Here is a 23,036-nt window from a genome sequence, read left to right as displayed (position 1 = left end):
TGGCATGGTCTCCAGAAGGCCAGGGTCAAACCAGGGGAAACAAGATTCCATCTTGCCTAGTCAGATGCCATCAGAAGGGGGGTCGTCACACAATAGCATTACTTTATTTGGATACAATCTAATTATGTTCGTCCTACCTTCTCTGTTGCAAAAGGGCCCAGCGGGGAGAGTCAACAAGTTATTTTTGAAGACACCAACTGTGAGACAGCAGGGTGAGAAACAAAGGCAGGAAAAAAGGTCCTCGTCCTCGTCGTCCAGCGAACAGCAGCACACTGAGAAAACCGTTCCTCTTAGTGAAGATGAGACGCTGGTCACTTGTGACACGTTTTCCCCCGAAGTCAATAACACTCACCCATCCACTCAACCACGCCCACACAGTTACACCCACACAGATGCGTAGAGCTAAGGTGGGGTTTTAGGTGGGATAGGACAAGAGGACGCCCTGGTGCTCCCTGCCTCGTGCTTCTCTCCCTCCTCGGTGAGATAGGGGAGCCCAGCCCTGCTGACAGGTCAAAGTCCACGAGGTGACAAACAAACCGTTAAGATAGCCTAGGACCCAGGCCAACTGATAGGGTGTGTGTTGTCTAGTGTTGAGTAATTGTTCCTGCATGCACCCACAATGTGAAGAGCCACAGAGACAGGAAGGTAACAACGGGTGAGTCCACTTTCCTAGAAACTTTGGAAGTGATCGGAAAGTTCCCCAGCTTCCCCAGAGTTTTGCAATCCTATCCTAGAACACCCCTGGCAGTAACAACAAAGTGTAAAAGGGTAGGACACTCCATTTAAGGAAAAAAAGCCCTAAACAGCATTCGTAAATGAAACATTTCTTTCCTCCCTGTTCTCTAACTCCCTGATCGCAAACGATTAAACAACGGAGGCACATAATTCCGACCATTAGGAAACTTTTAGAAAGCTTGAATGTTACACACTGGACCCCTTAAACACTGCTCAATCACACAGCCACAGTACTGCAGTGTGATCATGTACTGAATGAACCTGGACCAGTTCAGTAGAACATAAAAACCCCTGTCACATAAAGTGCCATTGTGTTTTCTGAGAATTCAAAATGCACGCAAGTGAAAATCCAAATCCGGATCGCTCAACAACACCTTGACTTGCCAGGCAGCTGGCTTATAAAGCCGCTAAATGCAGCCTAGCTAAAGCACAGCTTAAGTAGCCACTGTATTCTCAGTTGTTGGTTAACCAACTAAAGGCTAGAGAGGTCTATGTGTTACGGTACATGTGGGAATACGGTACATGTGGGAATACGGTACATGTGGGAAAACTAGGGTTAGGGTTAGGTGCTACGTCGACTTGGTACATGCTGGCATGTCTAACCCTAATCCTAATCCTAACCCTAACCCTAACCGTAGCACCCTAGCACCTAACCCTAACCCTAGTTTTCCCACATGTACCGTAACATATGCCCTGGTTAGATAGAACAGAAAGGCTTCGCCCACTGTAGATTCTGAAAGCACCTTATACAGAACAGGTCAAATTAAGACCTAGGCTCAAGCCTATGTCATTTCTGATAGGCCATCCTCATCATACAGCTCATGTCCAGTAGAGTTTTTTTGAGAGAAAGCAGCTGGATATCTTCACCGGGGACAGATCAAAACAAGGGGGGGAGAGGGGGGTGAATGTGCTGCCTGAGGAGGGTTCCTCCCAGCTCTCCAGCTAATGCGGGGGCGGCTGTGGCGCAGGAGGTAGAGCTGGTGTCTAATGATCGCAAGGTCAGCAGATCTGCGGTTCAAACCCCCGGCTGGCCACATGTCGAGGCGTCATTGGGCAAGACACTGAACCCCCCAATAAGCCGACCGGCGCCTTGCGTGGTAGCTTTCCGCCATTGGTGTGTGAATGTATGTGTGAATGGGTGAAAGAGAAGCCATTGTAAAGCAGCTTTGGAATAAGGCGCTATATATGAATGAATGAATGAATGAATGAATGGTCTTTATTGTCATTGATATAGTACAGGTACCAAACAACGAAATTTGGGAAGGGGGGCTCCCCTGGTGCTAGGAAAGAAAAAAAAACTAAAAAAACAAGAAGGGAAAGGAGCTGGTTTACATAAATAAAGGCTATGTACACTATCCACTATACTATACTGTACAGATAAAACACTGTGCTGTACTCTATGCTATGCTATACCTATTCTAACATTTCCTATTTCTCTGCAACCTTATGTACCCTAGGGTTGTCATATTGCACATAGTGTTATTGCACATTCATTTAAAGTGTCGCAGTTTGCAGGCTTGAAATGTACACATTTGTGCCTCAGCACAAATAAGTCAGTCTATTTACCATTTGATGCTGCAAGACCCTCTACATACATACGTCACGCCTCCCATCTCATACTTTGTGTGCTGCAGCGGTCTAAAAGACCCCCTGTGGCAGCATGAGAACCCTGAGTAAACACAGTGATGGCAGGGATGCTTCACTGCCACTACAACACAGCCACTACTATACACCTTACACCACTAGGTAATAACCCCAATAATAATAACCCAGGGCCTAGATTCAATAGGAAAGGCAAAACCCCACATGAAATGTCATGCAACGTCGTTAAATAGGCCTGTGTGAGTATTCTCAAACCGCAAACACAATCAATTGTGTCAAATCAAACTCCAGATCCGATTGCGTACGTGTGGATGCCGCACGGCTCTAATTAATTTGCCATTTCAAATCGCAGGCCAACGCCGCATGTGTCTTCGCTGTGACAGTGATTTCGGTGTTTCGGTGCACAAACGGAGGAACTCTAAAAAAGGGGGTAGATGGGACTCCCATGGCAGGGGGCAGGGGCTGTTTCAGTGCGGAGCGCTCAGCCAGGCGGCTAATTGCGCGGACTTAAATGACTCACTGCGCTTTGGAGAGAGAGAGAGCTCTCTCTAAGTTATTTATGACTGCAGCAGAGACAGGCTGCTTCGGCAGGGTACACACAGTACAGCCCTGCATGTCCCTGTGAGTTACGGCCTCTCTGTGATCGGCCTGCCTGCATCTCTCCAGCCAGCCCGACGTTCATGCTGAGTGAGGCGACGTTAAAGAGGGTAAAAGACGGGGTACAAATGAATACTATGGGTAACCGCCGTGCACACACAGCCGGTATGAGGTGGTTGTTGAACAGGCTCTTTCTTGAGAGGAACCGTCCAGCCGTCATAGAGCACTGGCTTCACTGCAAGTCGTGGTGTGTAAGATCATGTATCAGGCCCAAAAAAAACGGGCAAAGTCCAAAAACAGGCCAAAATATTCTAATATCATAGGCCTCTGGCTAAACGGTGTGGTGTTGTGGTGTGGTGTTGAAATACCCCATCCTGTACACTGTAAACTCAGATAAGATAAGGCAACGTATGTCCTGACTCTTTACTTATCACTTAATGCCTTGCAACTATTGGGCAAGTACAGGGGGAACAGGGTTTATCGGCAGTTCAAGTTTTACGCAAGAAAAGTGAAAAAATAGCCTCCTGCATCCTCACAGGTTTTCACAATATTTTTTTTATTTTTATCACCAGGCGAGATTGTGTTGCAATCCATAATGACACCCAATCATTTACTACATACAGTCTGACATTTTAGTCAAGCCTGGAGACTCAAAGCCTGCATCCCTTAAAAAGTGTGGTTACTGCATCGGATACTGAGCGGTATGTGTGTATTTGGAATCGTCCTCCGATTTCTACCTCCACCAGCCTCCACTGCTGTGTGAATGTGTGTGTGTGTGTGTGTGTGTGGTTAGAATCGTCCTCCGATTTCTACCTCTAGCCTCCACTGCTGCGTGAATGTGTGTGAGTGTGTGTGTGTAGTTAGAATCGTCCTCCGATTTCTACCTCCACCAGCCTCCACTGCTGTGTGAATGTGTGTGTGTGTGTGTGTGTAGTTAGAATCGTCCTCCGATTTCTACCTCCACTGCTGTGTGAATGTGTGTGTGTGTGTGTGTGTATTGAATTTAGATGGGCTGTCCCTATTATCAAGGGGGTATCATTGGCTGTAGAGATTGGATTACTGTGGCTGCCTGTCACCTGACACCAAAACAGGCAGGAAATGGCCTCAGAACTAAAGCAACTCAACACTGAGCCAATACAGTTTCACTACTCTGTCCAAAGCAGGCTCGGCCTAGCCCAAATGTTGGGAATTGGAAAACAGGTTATATGAACCTTCAATGAGCCTTTTGCACATTTTTAGTAGGCTACATACCTCTTTTGATATAGGCTCTATATTATTATTAGATTTATACATCTGTACACATCATACTGTACATAGCTACCGTAACTGTATATAGCTTACTGCTATCTATCTCCTGTTTACCTGTAACTACCGTACTTGTCATACTGTACCTATCATATTTTACATCACTATTTGCACTTCTGATTAGATGCTAAACTGCATTTTGTTGTCTGGTAGCTACTTGTACTCTGCAATGACAATAAAGTTTAATCTAATCTATTAAAAAAAACTGGTATTAGTGGTATTAGCGCCCACACACATCCATGAATCCAGACAACAATTCCAGAGGTGTTTCTTGGACCATGTTGCATGTTGGACCATGTTGCAAACAGCTCTGATTTCTTACAGGGTGCAGAGGTCCTTGACACTAAACTCCCCAGGCATATCGATTTCCAGGAGGAAGATATTGACGTTTCTGATGGTCTTCACTGAAGTGCTTTACTGAAGTTTCGGAGGGGAGCGATCAAGAGAATTCACAGCCAATTATTCAAAGGTCTCCGCTGACAGGGTGGCTCGACACCCCAGCAGGTGTATGAATGAGTCCAGGAAGACGGAAGAGTGTGCTTTCAACAGCCTCTCACCAACACCAGCCTGGACGTCTGGGCTTCAGCCTTTGACTAGTTGCCACATTATATCTTGGGGCGGCTGTGGCGCAGGAGGTAGAGCCAGCGTCTAATGATTGCAAGGTCGGCTAGATCTGCAGTTCAAACCCCGGCTGGAATTTTTCCATGTAGAGACAAATGTAATGGGTTCAGCGGCTGTTTTGAACTTCTCCCCTTGAAAGCATCATCTCCCACACGAGGGGCTAGCTAGCCTCATCAGCACGAGGGGCTAACACTCATCAGCATGCCACCCCAGTCACCGCTCCTCCAGGGAGACACTACGGGGGGTAACTGAGACATCCATTAGGCTACAGCAACGCTACAGCGATCAGTAAAACCATCATGCTTGTAATCGCTCCGGCAGGCAGGTTCGCTCTGCCCGCTGAGCACTAAATAAAGCCACAATAATTAACCAGCATAATTAACTATCCAATCAATCTGGTGAGCAACTTCACAAGCATCCATTTGGTTATTGCTGATAAACATGTAAAAAAAGAGAGCTTTGAGTTTAAAAAAAAGATAACATATTCTTATTTTTTTTACAATATTTTTTACAATTTCATGTTTACACAAAGAGAGAGTTAAAAGTGCAGGGGAAATTCCCTTCAATTGACTCACGCAAGAAAAGAAAAGACAAGAGTATGAGAGAGTAACAACTGACATCTCTCACTGTCTTTTACTATTTTTCCCTCTTTTCTCACAACCGGAATTCCTTCCCACCACTGCACTAGCATCTGTCAGGACGTGCGTGCGTTCACCACACCCCTCTCCTCTCTGACTACCCCTGTCCCCTAGCATCCTTTCTCTGGGACGGGTCCCCCCCCCCTGCACCCTCCACACCCCTACTCACCAGGGCTGGTGGTGCTCTGCAGATTCCCCCTCTTGCGCAGCGGGGATTTGGGCTTCCCTTGCCCCTCGCTGTTGGAGGAGGAGGAGGAGGAGGAGGAAGAGGAGGATGACATCTTCCTGTGCCGGCTGGAGCAGAGTGAGTCACAGCTGCAGAGCAGCCGGCAGAGGCAGGATGGAGCAGCTCTGACGTCCAGCCCCTTACTACTACAGCAGGGGGACTCTTATTGCAGCGGGGCAGCAGACACCATGCTGGGCCTGTGGAAGCCCCTCTGCAGAGCTGGCTCCTCCCCCTCCTCCTCCTGCTCCTCCTCCTCCCCAGCGGCAGGTCAATAGAGAAGCTGCGCAGGGGCGGGGCCAGGGGCGGGACCAGGCAGGACAGCCAGAGGCTTCCCCCCGCCACACTGGGCCCCCCCCCATCCTCCTCGGTTGCCTCAGCAACGGAGGAATGAGCTGCCGGGAGCCAATGCGGAGCAGGATGACGGCGGAGGAGGAGGGGGGGGGGGGGGGGGGGCGGGGGGGGCATTGCAGTTCAGGATGTCTCCAGCGGGGGTGACAGACACCAGGCCACTTAGACAGCTAACTACATCACAGCAACCATGGTACCACAGCTCAGCACCCAAGGTGAGTGAGTGGAGGACAGAAAGTTTTTTTTCAGTCAAAAATACAAACCAGCGGCGAATATCCAGTTCCGGCTTTTTTTTTTTTAAAGGAGGCTGATTCCGAGAATTAGGCTACAGGAAAATTTTACGGTTGGTGTGGAAGAGCGCTCTCTCAGCACTGACTGCGTGTTAAGCAGAATGGTGGACGCCCGATAGCTGTCCTGGACAACCTCCCTGGGAATAGACGGCAGGCAGGCAGGCAGGCAGGCAGGCAGGCAGGCAGGCAGCTCCGCCAGGGCAGTAGAGTGGAGCTGGGGGATGAATCTCCCCGTGCCTGACATCAGAGCCTAGATTATAAATAGTGTGGCCACGCAGCAAAACTCCAGGCAGGCCCACTGAGCACCTAATAACATGTGCCAAACTTCCTCCCATGTCAACACACTGTCATCTTAAATCTGCCGGACAACTTAGTTGTGTAAGCAATTATGTTATATAAATTCCTAACAGTGCCAGGAAATGACCACCATGATCTTTCTCAATGAAGCCTCTTGGATTTCTCACAGGTGGGATATACAACAGAGCATGATTTCACAACAAGGCAAACATAGCAATATAGTGCCTTTAACATGAAAATGAAAATAGGTCGGAAATATCACTGCATAGAGTCCACAGGCCTTTATATGAAATAAAGTCGACGCAAACTAACTAAGGTATTATGTACAGTAGTCTGTCTTGCACAGCAAAACACTGACAAACGCAGGCACATAAGGAATAAAGACTAAAGATCACCATCTAGTGGTAAGAACATGCCAATGCATAGGAGGACACATTCCTCAAGGAAAACCTCTGGTGTAAAGGTGTAAGCTTTGACATTTAGTCTGACACACAACCATTGACACACTGACATGATCTGTTGGCATTCATAGCGATCTACAATACAGTCACTCACTTGTCAATACAATACAGGCTGCAACCACAACATCCCACAGAACAATTGCTGACAAAGGTTGTTTCAGTTGAGGGGGGGAAACAACTACTGCAGGCTGTCTGCGACATACCAATAACCAATGACCCAGTTTTCAGACTGACTTCTCCGCCTCTCTCTCTCTCCCTGAGGTGCTGCTACACGGTTAGAAACAGAGGCCTACATTTTTCCCCATACGTGTTCTCTGTCTTAAAGCCCTTACCGCAAGAACCAAGGGGTTGCTGGCAGCTCCAAAGGACCTTAATTCCTCCCTCTGTGCTTTCCTCTCAGCCTCTGCTCTGCAAAGCTTTCGGCATGCACACCCTTTTGCTAAAAATGAGACGTGACTACTGGCTTCTTTTTTTTCTTCTTCTGCAAAGCACAGGGAAAAGGGGCAGATTTGTTTGCAGAGGCCACATGTACCCCAACACCCCCTCCTCTCTCCGCTCTCCTCTCTCCATCCGTCACTCCTCCCCTATGTGTGTATCCTCCTCACCCTTACGTAAAATGACCCCCACCACCACAAGCAGCACCAACCCCCCCCCCCCTCCTCTCCAAAAGAAGTGAACACCACCTCGCTGAACCCTGTGTATGACAGACAGACAGACAGACTGCAACATGGCAGACAGACAGCAGAGGCAGAGTTTCCTAAGGTCAGGTCAGGAGGCCGGGGGGGGGGGGGGGGGGGGGGTATCCCATTAACATCGCTAAATCGTGAGACATATCCAAATAAACCTGGATTTCCCTTTAGCATGGTTGATGGAATACACCCCTGGGTGGATCAGGGTTTCCGTTAGAAAAATTTGCCGTCGGACATCGTGTCCGGGAAGAATTCGATTTACCGGACAAACGTCATCATATTAAAATATAATATTTTTTTTTTTTTTTGCAAAATCATATTTTTTTCCCCTCCAAATCTAATATAGCTGTTTGTCGCGGTGATTACTGTTGTGTAGCGGCCTATATATGCCATTTAATGTCTATTTCTCATCCGATACGATTAGATGCGAGCTATATAATATATAATAATATAACATGATTTGACGGATGCGCGCTATGCCATGCGTCAAATCCAGCGCTGAACGGGTCCAGCGCTGAACGGGCGCCTCACTGGGAACTGAACAGACAGCATCGATCAATGAACGGACTCCACATTACGTTAACTGAAGTTTGTTAAATTGTTTGGGATTAATGTGAGTTTTCTATTGTCTCTTTCCAGTTTTACCCTTTTTTTTTTTTAAATCAATAAAACAACGTCATTTCTATAAGTCTCGCTGGTTGGGAAGGCATTTCGTTTAGCTCGGGAGTATGACAATGGGAAGAACATAACTATATAACTGAATGACAACAAATGTATGAGTAATGAGTAAAACAATGTCACTTTTATAGTATGTTGTTTAACTTGCCGTTCGGTCGCCATGGCTCTAGTGTGTGTAGCAGCTTCAGCTAGCTGGCTAGAAACTTCTAGGGGTGCGTTCGTAAACACGCTCTGAGAGCGCCGGAGCGCACGCTGGCTTCGATGTCACAGAGCGACCGAGTCGTTCGATTGGACGAGAGGCGTTCCGCGAGTGCTGATCGGATTTCCAGAGCGTGTTTACGAACGCACCCATAGATGGGAAATCAAGAAACCGTATTACTATGGTGGACGGGTTGGCAGGGTTGCCAGATAGGCATGGGTTACCGCCGAATGGGCTACTGTGTTTAAACGGTAATAGACTAGTTAAACTGTAATCCCATCTGGCATCAATCCCATGTGGCACCTGTGCGCTGTTTCGCATAGGCCGGCCTACACATTAGGAGTCATCATCATGCCGGTGTCAAATCATATCATAATAAAAGAAATACATAGCCTATATATTCGTCTTTTTTAAAATAGAAGGAATCAGAATGTGAACTTTAGCGAATTGTATTCAAAGGGAATTATTTTCACCGGACAATATGTCCGACGACTTTTCAATATGTCGGACTTCAACAAAATTTACCGGACAAAGACCGGTAATTGCCGGTTAACGGAAACCCAGGGGTGGATACTCTAGTCATGTGTACTGGATACTGTTGAACCTCATAGTTCAGTCAGCTTGGTACAGTTTGATAAAAATAAATAAAAAATAAATTAAAAAAAACAGTAAGTTGCATTAGCCTTTTCACAGATAGGACGGCTATAAGTGAAGCACATGGGACGACATTGCTTGTTACAATGTAGCCTATAGCTAGCTAGATAATCAGTCAAGGGTTGTCAAGCTTGTTAATTTGACACGTATGACAAAGCATCAGGATAATATTCTGGGGTTCCTTGCCACTTAGGGTGAAATAATGCAGCTAGTTAAAGCAGAGGACAATTGGTGAACAAGCTTCAGATGCTTTAGCTTTTTAGATGTTGAGTCAGTGAACATCAACCTAACTGTGCAGTACAACAGGTGTGAAGTTAAGAGGTTCTGACTGAGGGGTTTAGGTAATGTAGTTATGTAGTTAATCTAGTTATGTAGTCAATAAGCTTAGTTAATGTAGTTATGTAGTCAATAAGCTTAGTTAATGTAGTTATGTAGTCAATAAGCTTAGTTAGTGTAGTTATGTAGTCAATAAGCTTAGTTAATGTAGTTATGTAGTCAATAAGCTTAGTTAAAGTAGTTATGTAGTCAATAAGCTTAGTTAAAGTAGTTATGTAGTCAATAAGCTTAGTTAATGTAGTTATGTAGTCAATAAGCTTAGTTAATGTAGTTATGTAGTCAATAAGTTTAGTTAATGTAGTTATGTAGTCAATAAGCTTAGTTAATGTAGTTATGTAGTCAATAAGTTTAGTTAAAGTAGTTAATGTAGTCAATAAGCTTAGTTAAAGTAGTGATGTAGTCAATAAGCTTAGTTAATGTAGTTATGTAGTCAATAAGCTTAGTTAATGTAGTTATGTAGTCAATAAGCTTAGTTAATGTAGTGATGTAGTCAATAAGCTTAGTTAATGTAGTTATGTAGTCAATAAGCTTAGTTAATGTAGTGATGTTGTCAATAAGTTTAGTTAATGTAGTTATGTAGTCAATAAGCTTAGTTAAAGTAGTTATGTAGTCAATAAGCTTAGTTAAAGTAGTTAATGTAGTCAATAAGCTTAGTTAAAGTAGTTATGTAGTCAATAAGCTTAGTTAAAGTAGTTATGTAGTCAATAAGTTTAGTTAATGTAGTTATGTAGTCAATAAGCTTAGTTAATGTAGTTATGTAGTCAATAAGCTTAGTTAATGTAGTTATGTAGTCAATAAGCTTAGTTAATGTAGTTATGTAGTCAATAAGCTTAGTTAATGTAGTTATGTAGTCAATAAGCTTAGTTAAAGTAGTTATGTAGTCAATAAGCTTAGTTAAAGTAGTTATGTAGTCAATAAGCTTAGTTAAAGTAGTTATGTAGTCAATAAGCTTAGTTAAAGTAGTTATGTAGTCAATAAGCTTAGTTAAAGTAGTTATGTAGTCAATAAGCTTAGTTAAAGTAGTTATGTAGTCAATAAGCTTAGTTAAAGTAGTTATGTAGTCAATAAGCTTAGTTAATGTAGTTATGTAGTCAATAAGCTTAGTTAAAGTAGTTATGTAGTCAATAAGCTTAGTTAAAGTAGTTATGTAGTCAATAAGCTTAGTTAAAGTAGTTATGTAGTCAATAAGCTTAGTTAAAGTAGTTATGTAGTCAATAAGCTTAGTTAATCTAGTTATGTAGTCAATAAGCTTAGTTAATCTAGTTATGTAGTGTAGTCAATAAGCTTAGTTAAAGTAGTTATGTAGTCAATAAGCTTAGTTAAAGTAGTGATGTAGTCAATAAGCTTAGTTAAAGTAGTTATGTAGTCAATAAGCTTAGTTGGCTAACTAGCCATAGCTATGTCTTTACTCACCACCTGCCATGTTGAGGATGGATGTCAGGTCCTCAGATCCTCAGTGGGAGATGCTAGCTGGACTAGCTAACCGTCAACCGTCAAACAAACTAGGTTAATATGAAACGAGCCTTAGCACTCTTTCAGCTATTCAGATATTTAAAATGTAAATGTTAGCCAAAAATATAAGCTTTTTGTTAGCTTGTTAGCTTCCTAAAAAAGTTAGAATATCACTTGTCAGACTTCGCTTTCGTTTCAAATGTTTGGACATGAACCACTTGGCCGAGCTTCAGATGGACATGGAACTGTTAGGACGAAAGTTCACTAAACCTATAGTGCGTTCGTAAATACGCTCCGGAAATCGGATCGGCACTCGTGGAACGCCTCTTGTCCAATCGAATGACTCGGTCTCTTTGTGACGTCGGACGCAGTGTGCGCTCCGGCGCTCTCAGAGCAAGTTTACGAACGCAGTCTTTTATGAGAAGGGGGGAGGGTGGGGGTAAGTGACTTAAAGGGGCCGTTCTGATCTGCGGTGCACAGGAGGAGAGGAGGACAGGTGTATACGATTATATACCCAATTATATACAGTACACAATATAGATATATAGAGAGATACAGTACAGGCCAAAAGTTTGGACACACCTTCTCATTCAATGTGTTTCCTTTATTTTCATGACTATTTACATTGTAGATTCTCACTGAAGGCATCAAAACTATGAATGAACACATGTGGAATGATGTACTTAACAAAAAAGTGTGAAATAACTCTAAATATGTCTTATATATTAGATTCCTCAAAGTAGCCACCCTTTGCTTTTTTGCTGTTAATAAAATAAAATAAATGTTGTTGTTAATAAAATATATAATAATAATATTATATATATATAATAACATATTATTATTAACACATATTATATTTAATATTATTATTATATATTTTATTAACAACAACATTTATTTTATTTTATTAACAGCAAAAAAGCAAAGGGTGGCTACTTTGAGGAATCTAATATATAAGACATATTTAGAGTTATTTCACACTTTTTTGTTAAGTACATCATTCCACATGTGTTCATTCATAGTTTTGATGCCTTCAGTGAGAATCTACAATGTACCAAATAGTCAGGAAAATAAAGGAAACGCATTGAATGAGAAGGTGTGTCCAAACATTTGGTCTGTACTCTATAAAGGAGTCATTCAAGGGACTACACATGAAGCACCAAGCAATCGTTCATGATTTACCGGTCGTGGTATGAATGACAGCTACACCATTTTCGGAAAAGAAGTATAGAAATAACGAAATATCTTCAAATATTTAATTTACTAGCTTCGAGTCATTCATTCAGGAATTCATAATATGGTGAAATACACCTTGACCAGGACTCAAACACAGGTGTACTGTACAACCTCTAATCTGTACATTTTACAGACTAGAGACCCATTCACAAACACTTGTGGCTTTTTTGCCTTTTTGGTTAAAGGGAGTTAAATTGCTTTTAAGAATGGACACATTTGAGCATTACAAGCTGGCAACAGACCAGACCTCCTTTTAGATTAGCTCCTCCCCAGACACGACGTTCACATCCTGTGTAGGACAGTTGGACAGCCTAGATATCTATACCATCCATCTGGTCTCCCTTTCACTTCACACTGGGCTGACTGGCCTACTAATCACTGGGGTGATCAGCTTGGGTGCGACTATTCTGCAAGTGGGTGGACTCGTATCATGACCATCCTCTCACCATGTCCCCTGCCCCCCCCCCCCCTTTCAACGGGCACCCCTCTCACAGCAAGTGGACATCTGCTGGCCTAAGCTGGTGGCCAGAGATTTAACAAGGAGCCTATGGATAATCTTGTCAACAGATCAGTCGTCACTAGGCCAATCCCAGCAGGAAGGACAGAGGCAGGCTTGAAGGGTCAGATTTAGAAAGGAAATACGGAATTGAATGATGGCCTGATTAGCCGCCTTTGGTTTTACTCTGTGGTGTATTTGCAGGGGCCTAATTTCCCTGCAACCCATTTGCTGCTATGATGAGGCGATGTGATGTGTCAGTTAGATACCCTCTCTGGGTTGGATTCTCTCTTATCGTATCTGTCGGTGAGAGAGACAATATCTGAAGATTTGGGCAAAATGTAGTTTTCAGGTGCATCATCTAACAGTACAGTTTTGTTTACACAATATAATAACGTGTATATCACGTGCATGTCATGCATTCTTCCATCAGAATGACCTTTGGTACTTCAATTATCAAGCCTTGCAAACATCTTCATGGCTCTCTGTTTCAGTGCAAAGGGATCCAGACTTTCATCAATGCCTGTATGTGTTTTTGGCCCCCCCAAAAAACAGACCTTGTAGGTGCTTTGAAAATGTCCAATTTCATTTAATGAACACCTTAGAGTATACTACAATATTACAAGTGAAATACTTAGTGAAGAAAACTGCAACATCTATGAACCCTGCAAAGAAACCAACAGGCACTGTGCACCAACACTCGTTGTTGGGATAACCTTTAACAGCTAAAACCTGCTGAGTACACTATAACTATTTGCTGACCGATGATGACACAGTAGTCTTTGATGAGTGCAGTCTCTCTGTTCTCAGCTAAGGGTGAATGACCTTTGACCTATAATTTGATGCCAGCAGTGGGAAGCACAAGGCCTAGGCAAAAAGGTCAGAAATGATGTTTAATGCCGTTTGCTCTCAGTGGGACGCTGTTGTCCGTGGCAGATAACAAGATCTATGTCTGCTAAGCCCTCCAGCGTCAACCAGTAAAGGCACAAAGCCAAGGTCTTACAGAAATGCTCTAAAGATTACATGGCCTTCGGTGAGGTCCAATAAGTTACTGATCATACTTGGTAACATGGTTCCAGACCAGTTCATGTTTTAAAATCCCTTTATTGTAGTCAGTTAGGTTGATATCAAAACATTAACAACAACACAGCATTGACAACATCTCACCACGAAACAGAACAAACAGAAAAGCAACTGTTTTCTGCTATTGTTTACCTGTATGTTTATCTAAAATATTAGCAAATGATTTATCACACATACCACTTTGAAAGGACATGGGAGAGCTTAAACATTGCAAGAAAAGGAAAAGGCGCCACTTTGAATATCCAGAGCTTCTCTATTTTAAATCCATCCCTTCCTCCCTAAACCCATTTGGTGTTTGCCTTTCTTAACCTTCACTTTTGACCTCTGCTGCGGGCTAATTGGATCTAACAGTATCCATGGGAACGCCAGAAAAAGCCCTCCCCAATCCCAGCCTTGACGGCAAGATGTCAGGTTTAACGTAGAGGGAATTAGGGAGGGAAGTAAAGCTCACACCAGAGACAGGATTGGTTTCCTTGGTACCCAAGCAGTGACTGTCCGACTGCCTGCCAGTGTACATCTCTAGAGTCCTCTTCTACCACACACACCAAACCCTGAGCTGTGTCCAGGACCCCCTGGCCCCCGGTCCACGCCTCTGCCTCCACCTGTGCCTGTCTTCCAGTGCACCCCTGAGACCCCGGGGACGGCCGGACACACTTTCCGTGCAAAACAGGATTTTGATTTGAGGGAGCGAGGAAGACCTATACTTTCAAAATGGGAGCCGGAGGAAGTGCAGAAGACAAGGAGTTGTCCAAAAAGTCCAAGGAGCTGGAAAAGCAACTTGCGGAGGATGCAGACAAAGACGCCAAGACAGTCAAGCTTCTGCTGCTTGGTAAGGAGCTGTGGTGTTGAAAGAGGTCTCTTGTGAAATTGCAGGAAAAAGATTAGTGTGGATATCTTCAGCTGGCTGGTGCTCTGTTGAATAGGAGGGGGCCAGCAGATCCTCAAAAGAAGCACAAACCAGAGCGTTGTTGTCATGCAATGTTTTAATTGCAAGTTCTGCTTAGGAAGAGCAGGATCTTCTAGGAAAACAGAGAGGTTTTGGTAGGGGAGGAGATGGTTTGCCAACCACATGTCCTGTTGCTTGGGGATGTGCAGTATTATTTGTTCTAGGTTGAGGGACATAGTATTAAGTAGAAATTATGTAACACACATAATGTAAAAATGCTAGGTTAGATTGTGCAATGAGGCTTCCATAAGAATGTGTCGGAGAGAAGGAAGTGAAGTTGGTTATGGTTCCACAACTTCTTTGTGTGAAACAGAGACACAAAATCCGTCTGAACAGAACTTCTATCACTCCAATGGACCGTTGCCATTGTATAACCGTTTGGCTGAAGTCAATCTGAGGGCAATCAAAAATCTTTCAAACAATTAGCCAATCAGCTATCTAGCATTGATCCTAAGTCATATCTACCAGTCTCAGGTATATACAGCCCCCCCCCCCCCACCATACACACAGGGGCTTAACAGTAAATGTGTTTCTGTGTCTAATACTGTATTGCTGTCTTTATTTTGCACATTCAACATGAGTGTGTACAATTTGGTACAGTAAATGGAACTGTGTGTCACTATAACACAGCAAGGATGTGACAGATAAGCACATCACGTTGAAAGTGGCTTACATGATGAGAGATAAGCCTAAGACTGACTTCAGCAGGGCTCTGATCTGATCTGAGGACTGAGATGATAAGGTGCTGCACTGCTAGGATCAGAGGTATCAAAGACACTACAGTAAACAGTCAAAAGATGTCCAGTAGCTTTTACAGAGCCAATTGTATTGACACAAATGATGTGAAAAGGCCACTAGACGTTGATGAGTAGTACTCTATTTTGTCTTCGGTGTGTTGTGCGTTCAACATTTCTGAGCAAGTATATAACAACTTTGAATGAGGTTTATAGCTGGACATTGTTCTCTTTTATAGGAGGAGAAATGACCTATTTCCATTCATATTTGCCATTCCAATAGACATTCTAACTGTTGAACAGACACAAGAATCAAGTGATTCTGAACACTACTTAGCAGGGAATCTAATTAGTGTTAATGTTTGTCCCTGAGAGGATTAACCAGGCACCTCTGTTGTCTCCATAGCGTACGCAATCAGACAACATGTACATAACTGTCCTGAGGGTTGGCCACAGTTATGGACACTAACATATCGGCAGTATTAGTCTTAATATGCAAAACAATAAGCAGTAGATAATGTGCAGCGTCCATGCTGAGTTAAAATGCGTTAACTGAGTTAACAGGCAGGATTTAGTCAGCTCATGGTAACCCTATTATGCTCTGCTTCCTGCCAATTAGACACCCTGTAATTATTTCATGACATCATCGTATCATGTTACATCATGCCCCTGCCAAATGATCACAACATACAGTGCAGGGAGCATGTAGCCAAAAGGAGGAACTATTGACAGGGACAATCACAGTGGCCAAATAGACATGTTTACCAATAAAGCAACTCATAAATAAGAAACAAATATAAGGAGCACCTGGAAGCCACTAAAAAGGTGAACCGTCAGAGCAGTCAGGGTGAGCGAGACCCAAAGCTCTTTATAGGATCACTTATAGGAACCAATTACAAAGTGGGACATAGATCAACAAGTGGTTTCAAGAATTTAGGACATCAAGGCCAGCTACAGTATGAAACCACGGCCCAGTAGCTACCCATCCTCCCACAACCCTCTCCTACAGAGCATCGGGGAGGGGGAGGAACGTTTTATATATGTTTAATAAATGAGTGTTTACAGTTTACAGTTTCTTGACAGTATTACAGTACATATCTTGGTTATTGATAGTCATATGGACCTGACTCGTAGTACGGCCCTATTTTCATTTAAACCAATGATACATACAGATAGAGATATACAGTAGTGCAACTTGTATTGGTCAGTTTTGACGTAGGATTGCAGAAGTATATCAACTCCTTTGATATAGCTGACACAGAACTCTGATGTCAGAACTCTGTTGCCAACCAGAGGGAGGAGTCGTTGGCCTTGGCAACTAATCCTCTTCCTGTTCCCCTTTTCTACAGCCCAAAAATACTGCAGAGTACTGCTCTCTGGCAAAATATGAGGCAACATTGCGACATATCATACAAAGTCTGCACTAATGATGAGACAACACTCACTGGTTTTGTGGGGTCAATAGTTATTTGAGAGGAACCTCAAATAACAGTCACATTTCACAAAATAATCTGTAGGAGTGTAGTCAAAATACTTGTTTATTACAAAGCCCTTGAACTTGAGCTGATTTCAATACTTTTTTCTTATGTGTTGGTCTCTTTATTGGGGTACAGTGCCCTCTTCTGGTTGCTAGATGTAATACAGATCAGTATTTACAGAGCAATGTATATTATTTCCATGTTTTCTGTCACCAGAAAGTAAATAGGCTGTTTGCAGTTGAGGTGGCTTTTCCACTTCAAACTTGTGATACCAAAACAAATGAAAAAACCAGAGAGGAAACGGTTTACAGCCACCAGGGCAAAAGGCAAGCATGGATTAGTGGTGACGTGTTCCACGTCAAAACAAGATGGGAGTCTTGGATGTACTTAAAGCTTTACTCACACATGACATGAGCAAGTGAAAAAGCAGCAGATTGGACAAACATCCTGCAGGAATAAACTGCAGTGATCCCCAAACATGAGGTCAAGAGGACATTGAAGGAATGATGGATTATATTGCCCAGCAACACTGTTTTAGCCAATGTCATGTTTTCCCTAAAGGTGCAATTTGTGGCAGCTCTGTGCCATTCAGACAAGAGAGCAAGAAGCATAACCTTCACTTGCAAACAAGTGCAATGGCAGCACTCCTGAGAGGAATTGAATAGTACAGAGTCGGCTTCTGCAGTACACACTATATACTTTGATGTGGGGAAATAGGCTTAGATGTGGATACTTATTCCTTTCTCTAGTGAAATAACTATATCCAGGTAAAAAAAAAAGGGTATTCACTTAGAATGAGGATATAACTACATGCAGAGAAACTGACCTACGCATGGAGAATTAGACCCAACAACTGTATAGGATTACGAAACAGCCTTAATTTATTAGGCCAAATGAAGAGAAGACCGTACCCAGTATCAGTATGACAGCATCACACAGCTGTCCTGAGACAGAGGCCCGCTGACAGCTAGAACACCTCTTGGTGGTCTGATCATGCTCTTGTGACGTCTTCACTTATCGGTCGATCCCCTTGAGAGGCTTTCTGACCCCCCCCAGTCCTCCTTACACTAGGCCTCTCAAATCCCTCCATTTAGCCTTGAGCTGATAAGGTCACTGACCTGCGCTAAACCATCGGGCCAGCTGTCAATCACATAAGCCATAAATCTCTCATAGGCCCCAATTCAAAAGAGTCAGCCACTCTTAGATGGGCCCCTCAGGTCAGTGAGGGAAATAACAAATTAGGTCATATGGCTCCACGGCGACAAGATTGTTTGATAAAAAGCCGATAGGGAAAATATGCTGACTAGCAATTTGGCTGCTTGAACCACAGTACATCACTGCCTTATGGCCATTAGGATCGAAAACAGTTTCACGCTCATCATGTTGTGTTATGAATTTTCGTATAAAGTGTTTTGCAATTCACCCCCCCTGCCAAGGGTATTGCTACAGTTCATAGAGGGGAAGGAGATAGGAAAGCTGGAGGCGTTGTGAATTTGCAAATTATCTCCATGACCAAAGCAAAACAGGAAGTCATGATCGGATGTATGTTGGAGAACCACAACGGCATGTTCAGTGTTGCAAAATCACTGAGTGCTCGTCATGTGTCTGAACCAGGACATGCCCATGTGCCCCTAGAGGAAAGGGTAGTTACTGAAGTTCCTCTTTCGCAATGTGCAATAACACAATACTGATTTTGGAGAGCTCTTTAGATTAGATCATGTTTTAGCCCATGGCCAGGGGGTCTAAATCAATTACAAATAACTGTACTTTTTAACTGTGCACATTTTTTCTACCCCCAAAATATCATATCATATCAAATCAAATATTGTCATAGAATATTAGGTTCTCTGAATTGCCATTGACATTTAGAGTTTGGGACTGTTACTGTAACCCTATGGTATCTACCAGTCCAGTGGTAGGATATGTTTGAGTTTGTGGTGATGTAATACAGTGCTCTTCTTTCTTCCAACAGGTGCTGGTGAATCTGGAAAGAGCACAATTGTTAAGCAGATGAAGTGAGTATGACACACATTGACTGTCCATCTTGCTCCTATAGTCTTATGTAAACAACCTTGCACCAATAACTCTAAGGCGCTAACCTAGTGTGTAACATGATTGACTAAAGACATGGATGGGTTCAGGTATAACCGAACAGTCTGGTTTGTGAACACTAAATTGAATATTAAAGAGCGAATGATAAAGGAGAATACCCAGTAGAAACGGTCAGGATAGGAAAAGGAATTTCATTTGTTCCATGTGCACAATATTCTAAGAAATAACTAATAATAGTCAACATTCTCCCTAAAACAGACCTTTTCTCCAGCTTTCTCAGATGAACCAGTTCTGGTCATTGATTCAAATGAATTAGTACAGACTGTTGGTACCATTGAGCTGTAAGAGGTCAGGGTGTTCTGTATTGTGTTCACATCATATGTGACATTGAAGTGAACTGCATCTCAACCCCCCGTCTCCTGTCTCCTGTCTTACTCTTTGTTGTCGGGCAGAATTCTCCATCAAGGTGGTTACACCAGAGAAGAACAATTGGCGTTCAGGTCAGTCATCTTTGGCAACATCCTGCAGTCTGCTCTGGCCATCATCAGAGGCATGGAGATGCTGAGCATTGACTTTGGAACACCTGCCGGCAGTGTAAGTCCCACGCCGTAACACTCACAAACACCAACACACAGATTTGAATGACTTGATAGCGAAAAAAACATGTTCAATAAAAGATAATATCAATGGTATGTTGTGTTTGTGTATATGTCAGTATAGAAATGACAATGACAACGGGACTTCATAGTGTTTGCAGTAATAACTCATCTGGTTGACTTTACGGTACAGGTGGACGGGGTGAAGCTGCAGAACCTGTCAGATTCCATTGAGGAGGGCACAATGCCCAGTGAGCTGGGTGATGTCATCAAGAGGCTGTGGAAGGACTCTGGTGTCCAGGCTGCTGTTGAGAGGGCATCTGAGTACCAGCTCAATGACTCCGCTTCTTAGTAAGTTCCACGTCAACTGTGTATCAACTACAGTTAGGTCCGGAAATATTTGTACAGTGACACAATTTCCAGAATTCTGTCTCTGTACTCCATCACAGTGGATTTGAATTGAAACAATTGAGAGATGCAATTGAAGTGCAGACTTTCAGCTTTAATTCAAGGGGTTGAACAGAAATATTGTATGAAACGTTTAGGAATTGCAACCATTTTTATACACAGTCCCCTATTTTCAGGGGCTCAAATGTAATTGGACAAATAATCCTACATAAATAACATAATCATACATAAAATGTTCATTTTTAATACTAGTGACCCAGTGCCATTGGAAGCCATGCATGCCCATGCCACCACACAGCCTCCACTGTGTTTTACAGATGATGTGGGAAACATCGGATCATGAGCTGTTCCAAGCCTTCTCCATACTTTTTTCTTCCCATCATTCTGGTACAGGTTGATCTTAGTTTATTCTGTCCGAAGAATGCTGTTCCAGAACTGGACTGGCTTTTTTAGATGTTTTTTGGCAAAGTCTAATCTGGCCTTTCTATTCTTGAGGCTTATGAATGGCTTGCACCTTGTGGTGAACCCTCTGTATTTGTTCGTCTTCTCTTTATGGTACACTTGGATAATGATATGCCTACCTCCTGGAGACTGTTCTTCACTTGGCTGGATGTTGGGAAGGGGTTTTTCTTTACCATGTAAAGGATCCTGTGATCCTCCACCACTATTGTCTTCCATGGACATCCAGACCCTTTTATGGTGCCGAGCTCACCAGTGCATTATTTTTTTCTCAGAATGTACTAAACAGTTGATTTGGCCACTACTTATGTTCTCGCTATCTCTCTGATGGATTTGTTTTGTTTTTGCAGCCTAAGGATGGCCTGTTTCACTTGCATTGAGAGCTCTGTTGTGCATGTCTGTACAGCAACAGTTTTCAAATGCAAATGCCTTTTACCTGCTTAATTGATAAAGAAATAATGAAGGAATAGCCCACGAAACAGCTTTTGCGTCAATTGTCCAATTACTTTTGGTCTCTTGAAAAAGAGGGAGCTACATATTAAAGAGCTGTAATTCCTAAACCCAGTTTGGATGTGAGTACCCTCAAATTAAAAAAAGTAAATTAAATCTGAGAGTGCACTTTAAGCCCATATTCATTATATAACTGTAACTTCAATATGTTAATATGCTAAAATAACATACATTTTGTCAGAGTCCAAATATATATGGACCTAACTGTATGTGTCCCACTATGAGCCTGTGTTACTAAGTTGTTATAATGTGCCTGTCCTTCTTTCTCCCTACACCGGCCTCCACTGATGCGTTTGTCTTATTCTCCTGAAAGTTGTATGTTGACATAAGGACTGGCGTTGAGTCTGCTAAACTTGAGCCTTCTCCAACAGCTACCTCTCAGAGCTGGACAGAATCACACAAGCCGACTTCCTGCCCAACGAACAGGATGTGCTGCGTTCTCGAGTCAAGACCACTGGTATCATTGAGGAGCAGTTTGCCTGCAAGGAGCTTCACTTCAGGTGAGGGATAGTCCATTAGAAAAACATTGATCGTTGGTTAACAAGACAACATTTAACCTTTCACCGACCCCCTCTCCTCTGACAGAATGTTCGATGTGGGCGGCCAGCGGTCGGAGAGGAAGAAGTGGATCCATTGTTTCGAGGGCGTGACCTGCATCATCTTCTGCGGAGCCCTCAGCGCTTATGACATGGTGCTGGTGGAGGATGACGAAGTGGTGGGTTTGGTTTTGCCGTTTGACTTCTGAAATCTCCAGAAAATCTCTGCACTTTGTCTAGCACACGAGTTGTGTGCTTTCATAATCAGTCCAACCTACTCCTTCATGACTTTGTGTTGCACTATTATTATGTTTACTCCAAATGTATTCCTCTACTTGGTGGTGTGATCGGTTTGTTGAAACGTAACTAACATCAGGATTTGATTATTGATTATTTAAAGATAAGATCGACATACAGCCCGTCACATGTCAAACTCTTCAAGGACATAGTTCTGCGGATGACTGTACCGTATATGGTTACTCATACCACCACTGTGCCAGCCCACCAGACACTAGAGGCATCACACACTACACGGCCAACCAGAACCATCCTGTGCAGCTCCTTTCCAGCACAGTGGTGGATGGCTCAGCTCAGCTTAGTTCAGTGTGATTAGGGTAGTAGTGCACTGCAGAGAAGTCAGGGGTTTTCTTGGTGATGGTTCATGGCGAAGGCTACGAGTCTCTGAGTATAGGAAGCATTGGGTAGCATGAACCTGTTATTCACCTTTTTGGGGGGAGTCTGAGAATTTTTGCGCAATACTTAACATAACACTCCTTTGACTATTTTCCACAGAACCGTATGCACGAGAGTCTCCACTTGTTCAACAGTATCTGCAACCACAGGTTCTTCGCTACCACCTCCATTGTACTCTTCCTCAACAAGAAGGATCTCTTCTTGGAGAAGATCAAGAAGGTCCACCTCAGTATCTGCTTCCCAGACTACGATGGTAAGTGTTTCCCACGAGTGATGAGTGCCATCATCTGTTCATCGTCGCTCCATCAAATCATCACTTGACTCATCACGACTTCCGCTTTCTCTACCTTTTTTTAGGCGCTAACACTTACGAGGATGCCAGCCACTACATCAAAGTGCAGTTTGAGGACCTGAACATGAAGAAGGGGGTGAAAGAAATCTATACCCACATGACCTGCGCTACAGACACAAGGAACGTCGAGATCGTGTTCGGGGCCGTGACAGACATCATCATCAAAGAGAACCTAAAGAGCTGCGGTCTTTTTTAAGCAGACATAGAGGTAGGTTCTCTTTTGTTTTTCTCCGGTGTCATCTATTTCCCCCCCTGTATGGTCAGTTGTGGACCTAATAACCTTTGACCTTTGCTGTCCATTCTTCCCCACAGATGTCCTCGTCCCCTCA

At 43.3% G+C, this 23,036-nt stretch overlaps 2 protein-coding genes across 3 annotated transcripts in view; one reads left to right on the top strand and one right to left on the bottom strand.

Annotated features, from left to right (window-relative positions):
- LOC308173262 (AMP deaminase 2-like) overlaps positions 1-11,308 on the bottom strand; it is a 46,305-nt gene extending 34,997 nt beyond the window's left edge. Inside the window, exon 1 of one of the 2 annotated variants that reach the window (XM_080548263.1) lies at positions 11,090-11,308. In XM_080548263.1, coding sequence (XP_080404389.1) covers positions 11,090-11,099 — 10 coding nt within the window. In that variant the 5' untranslated portion in view covers positions 11,100-11,308. Of the gene's footprint in view, positions 1-137; positions 173-11,089 lie in introns of those variants that run through there. The other variant, XM_080548264.1, reaches the window with a different exon arrangement.
- A 3,346-nt stretch (positions 11,309-14,654) lies between these two features.
- On the top strand, positions 14,655-22,903 carry LOC308173638 (guanine nucleotide-binding protein G(t) subunit alpha-2-like; the record flags this gene model as incomplete). Its single annotated transcript, XM_080548675.1, has 8 exons — positions 14,655-14,772; positions 19,074-19,116; positions 19,606-19,747; positions 19,943-20,100; positions 21,498-21,626; positions 21,712-21,841; positions 22,455-22,608; positions 22,713-22,903. The coding sequence occupies 8 exons, from the start codon at positions 14,655-14,657 to the stop codon at positions 22,901-22,903; spliced, it is 1,065 nt and encodes a 354-aa protein (XP_080404801.1).
- Positions 22,904-23,036: the final 133 nt, after the last annotated feature.

This window comes from Nansenia antarctica (assembly GCF_963989245.1).
Source record: "Nansenia antarctica genome assembly, chromosome: 18".
In the NCBI taxonomy this organism is placed as follows: domain Eukaryota; kingdom Metazoa; phylum Chordata; class Actinopteri; order Argentiniformes; family Microstomatidae; genus Nansenia; species Nansenia antarctica.
The sequence above is the reverse complement of the archived record's forward strand: the minus strand, read 5'-3'. Positions and strand labels throughout refer to the sequence as shown.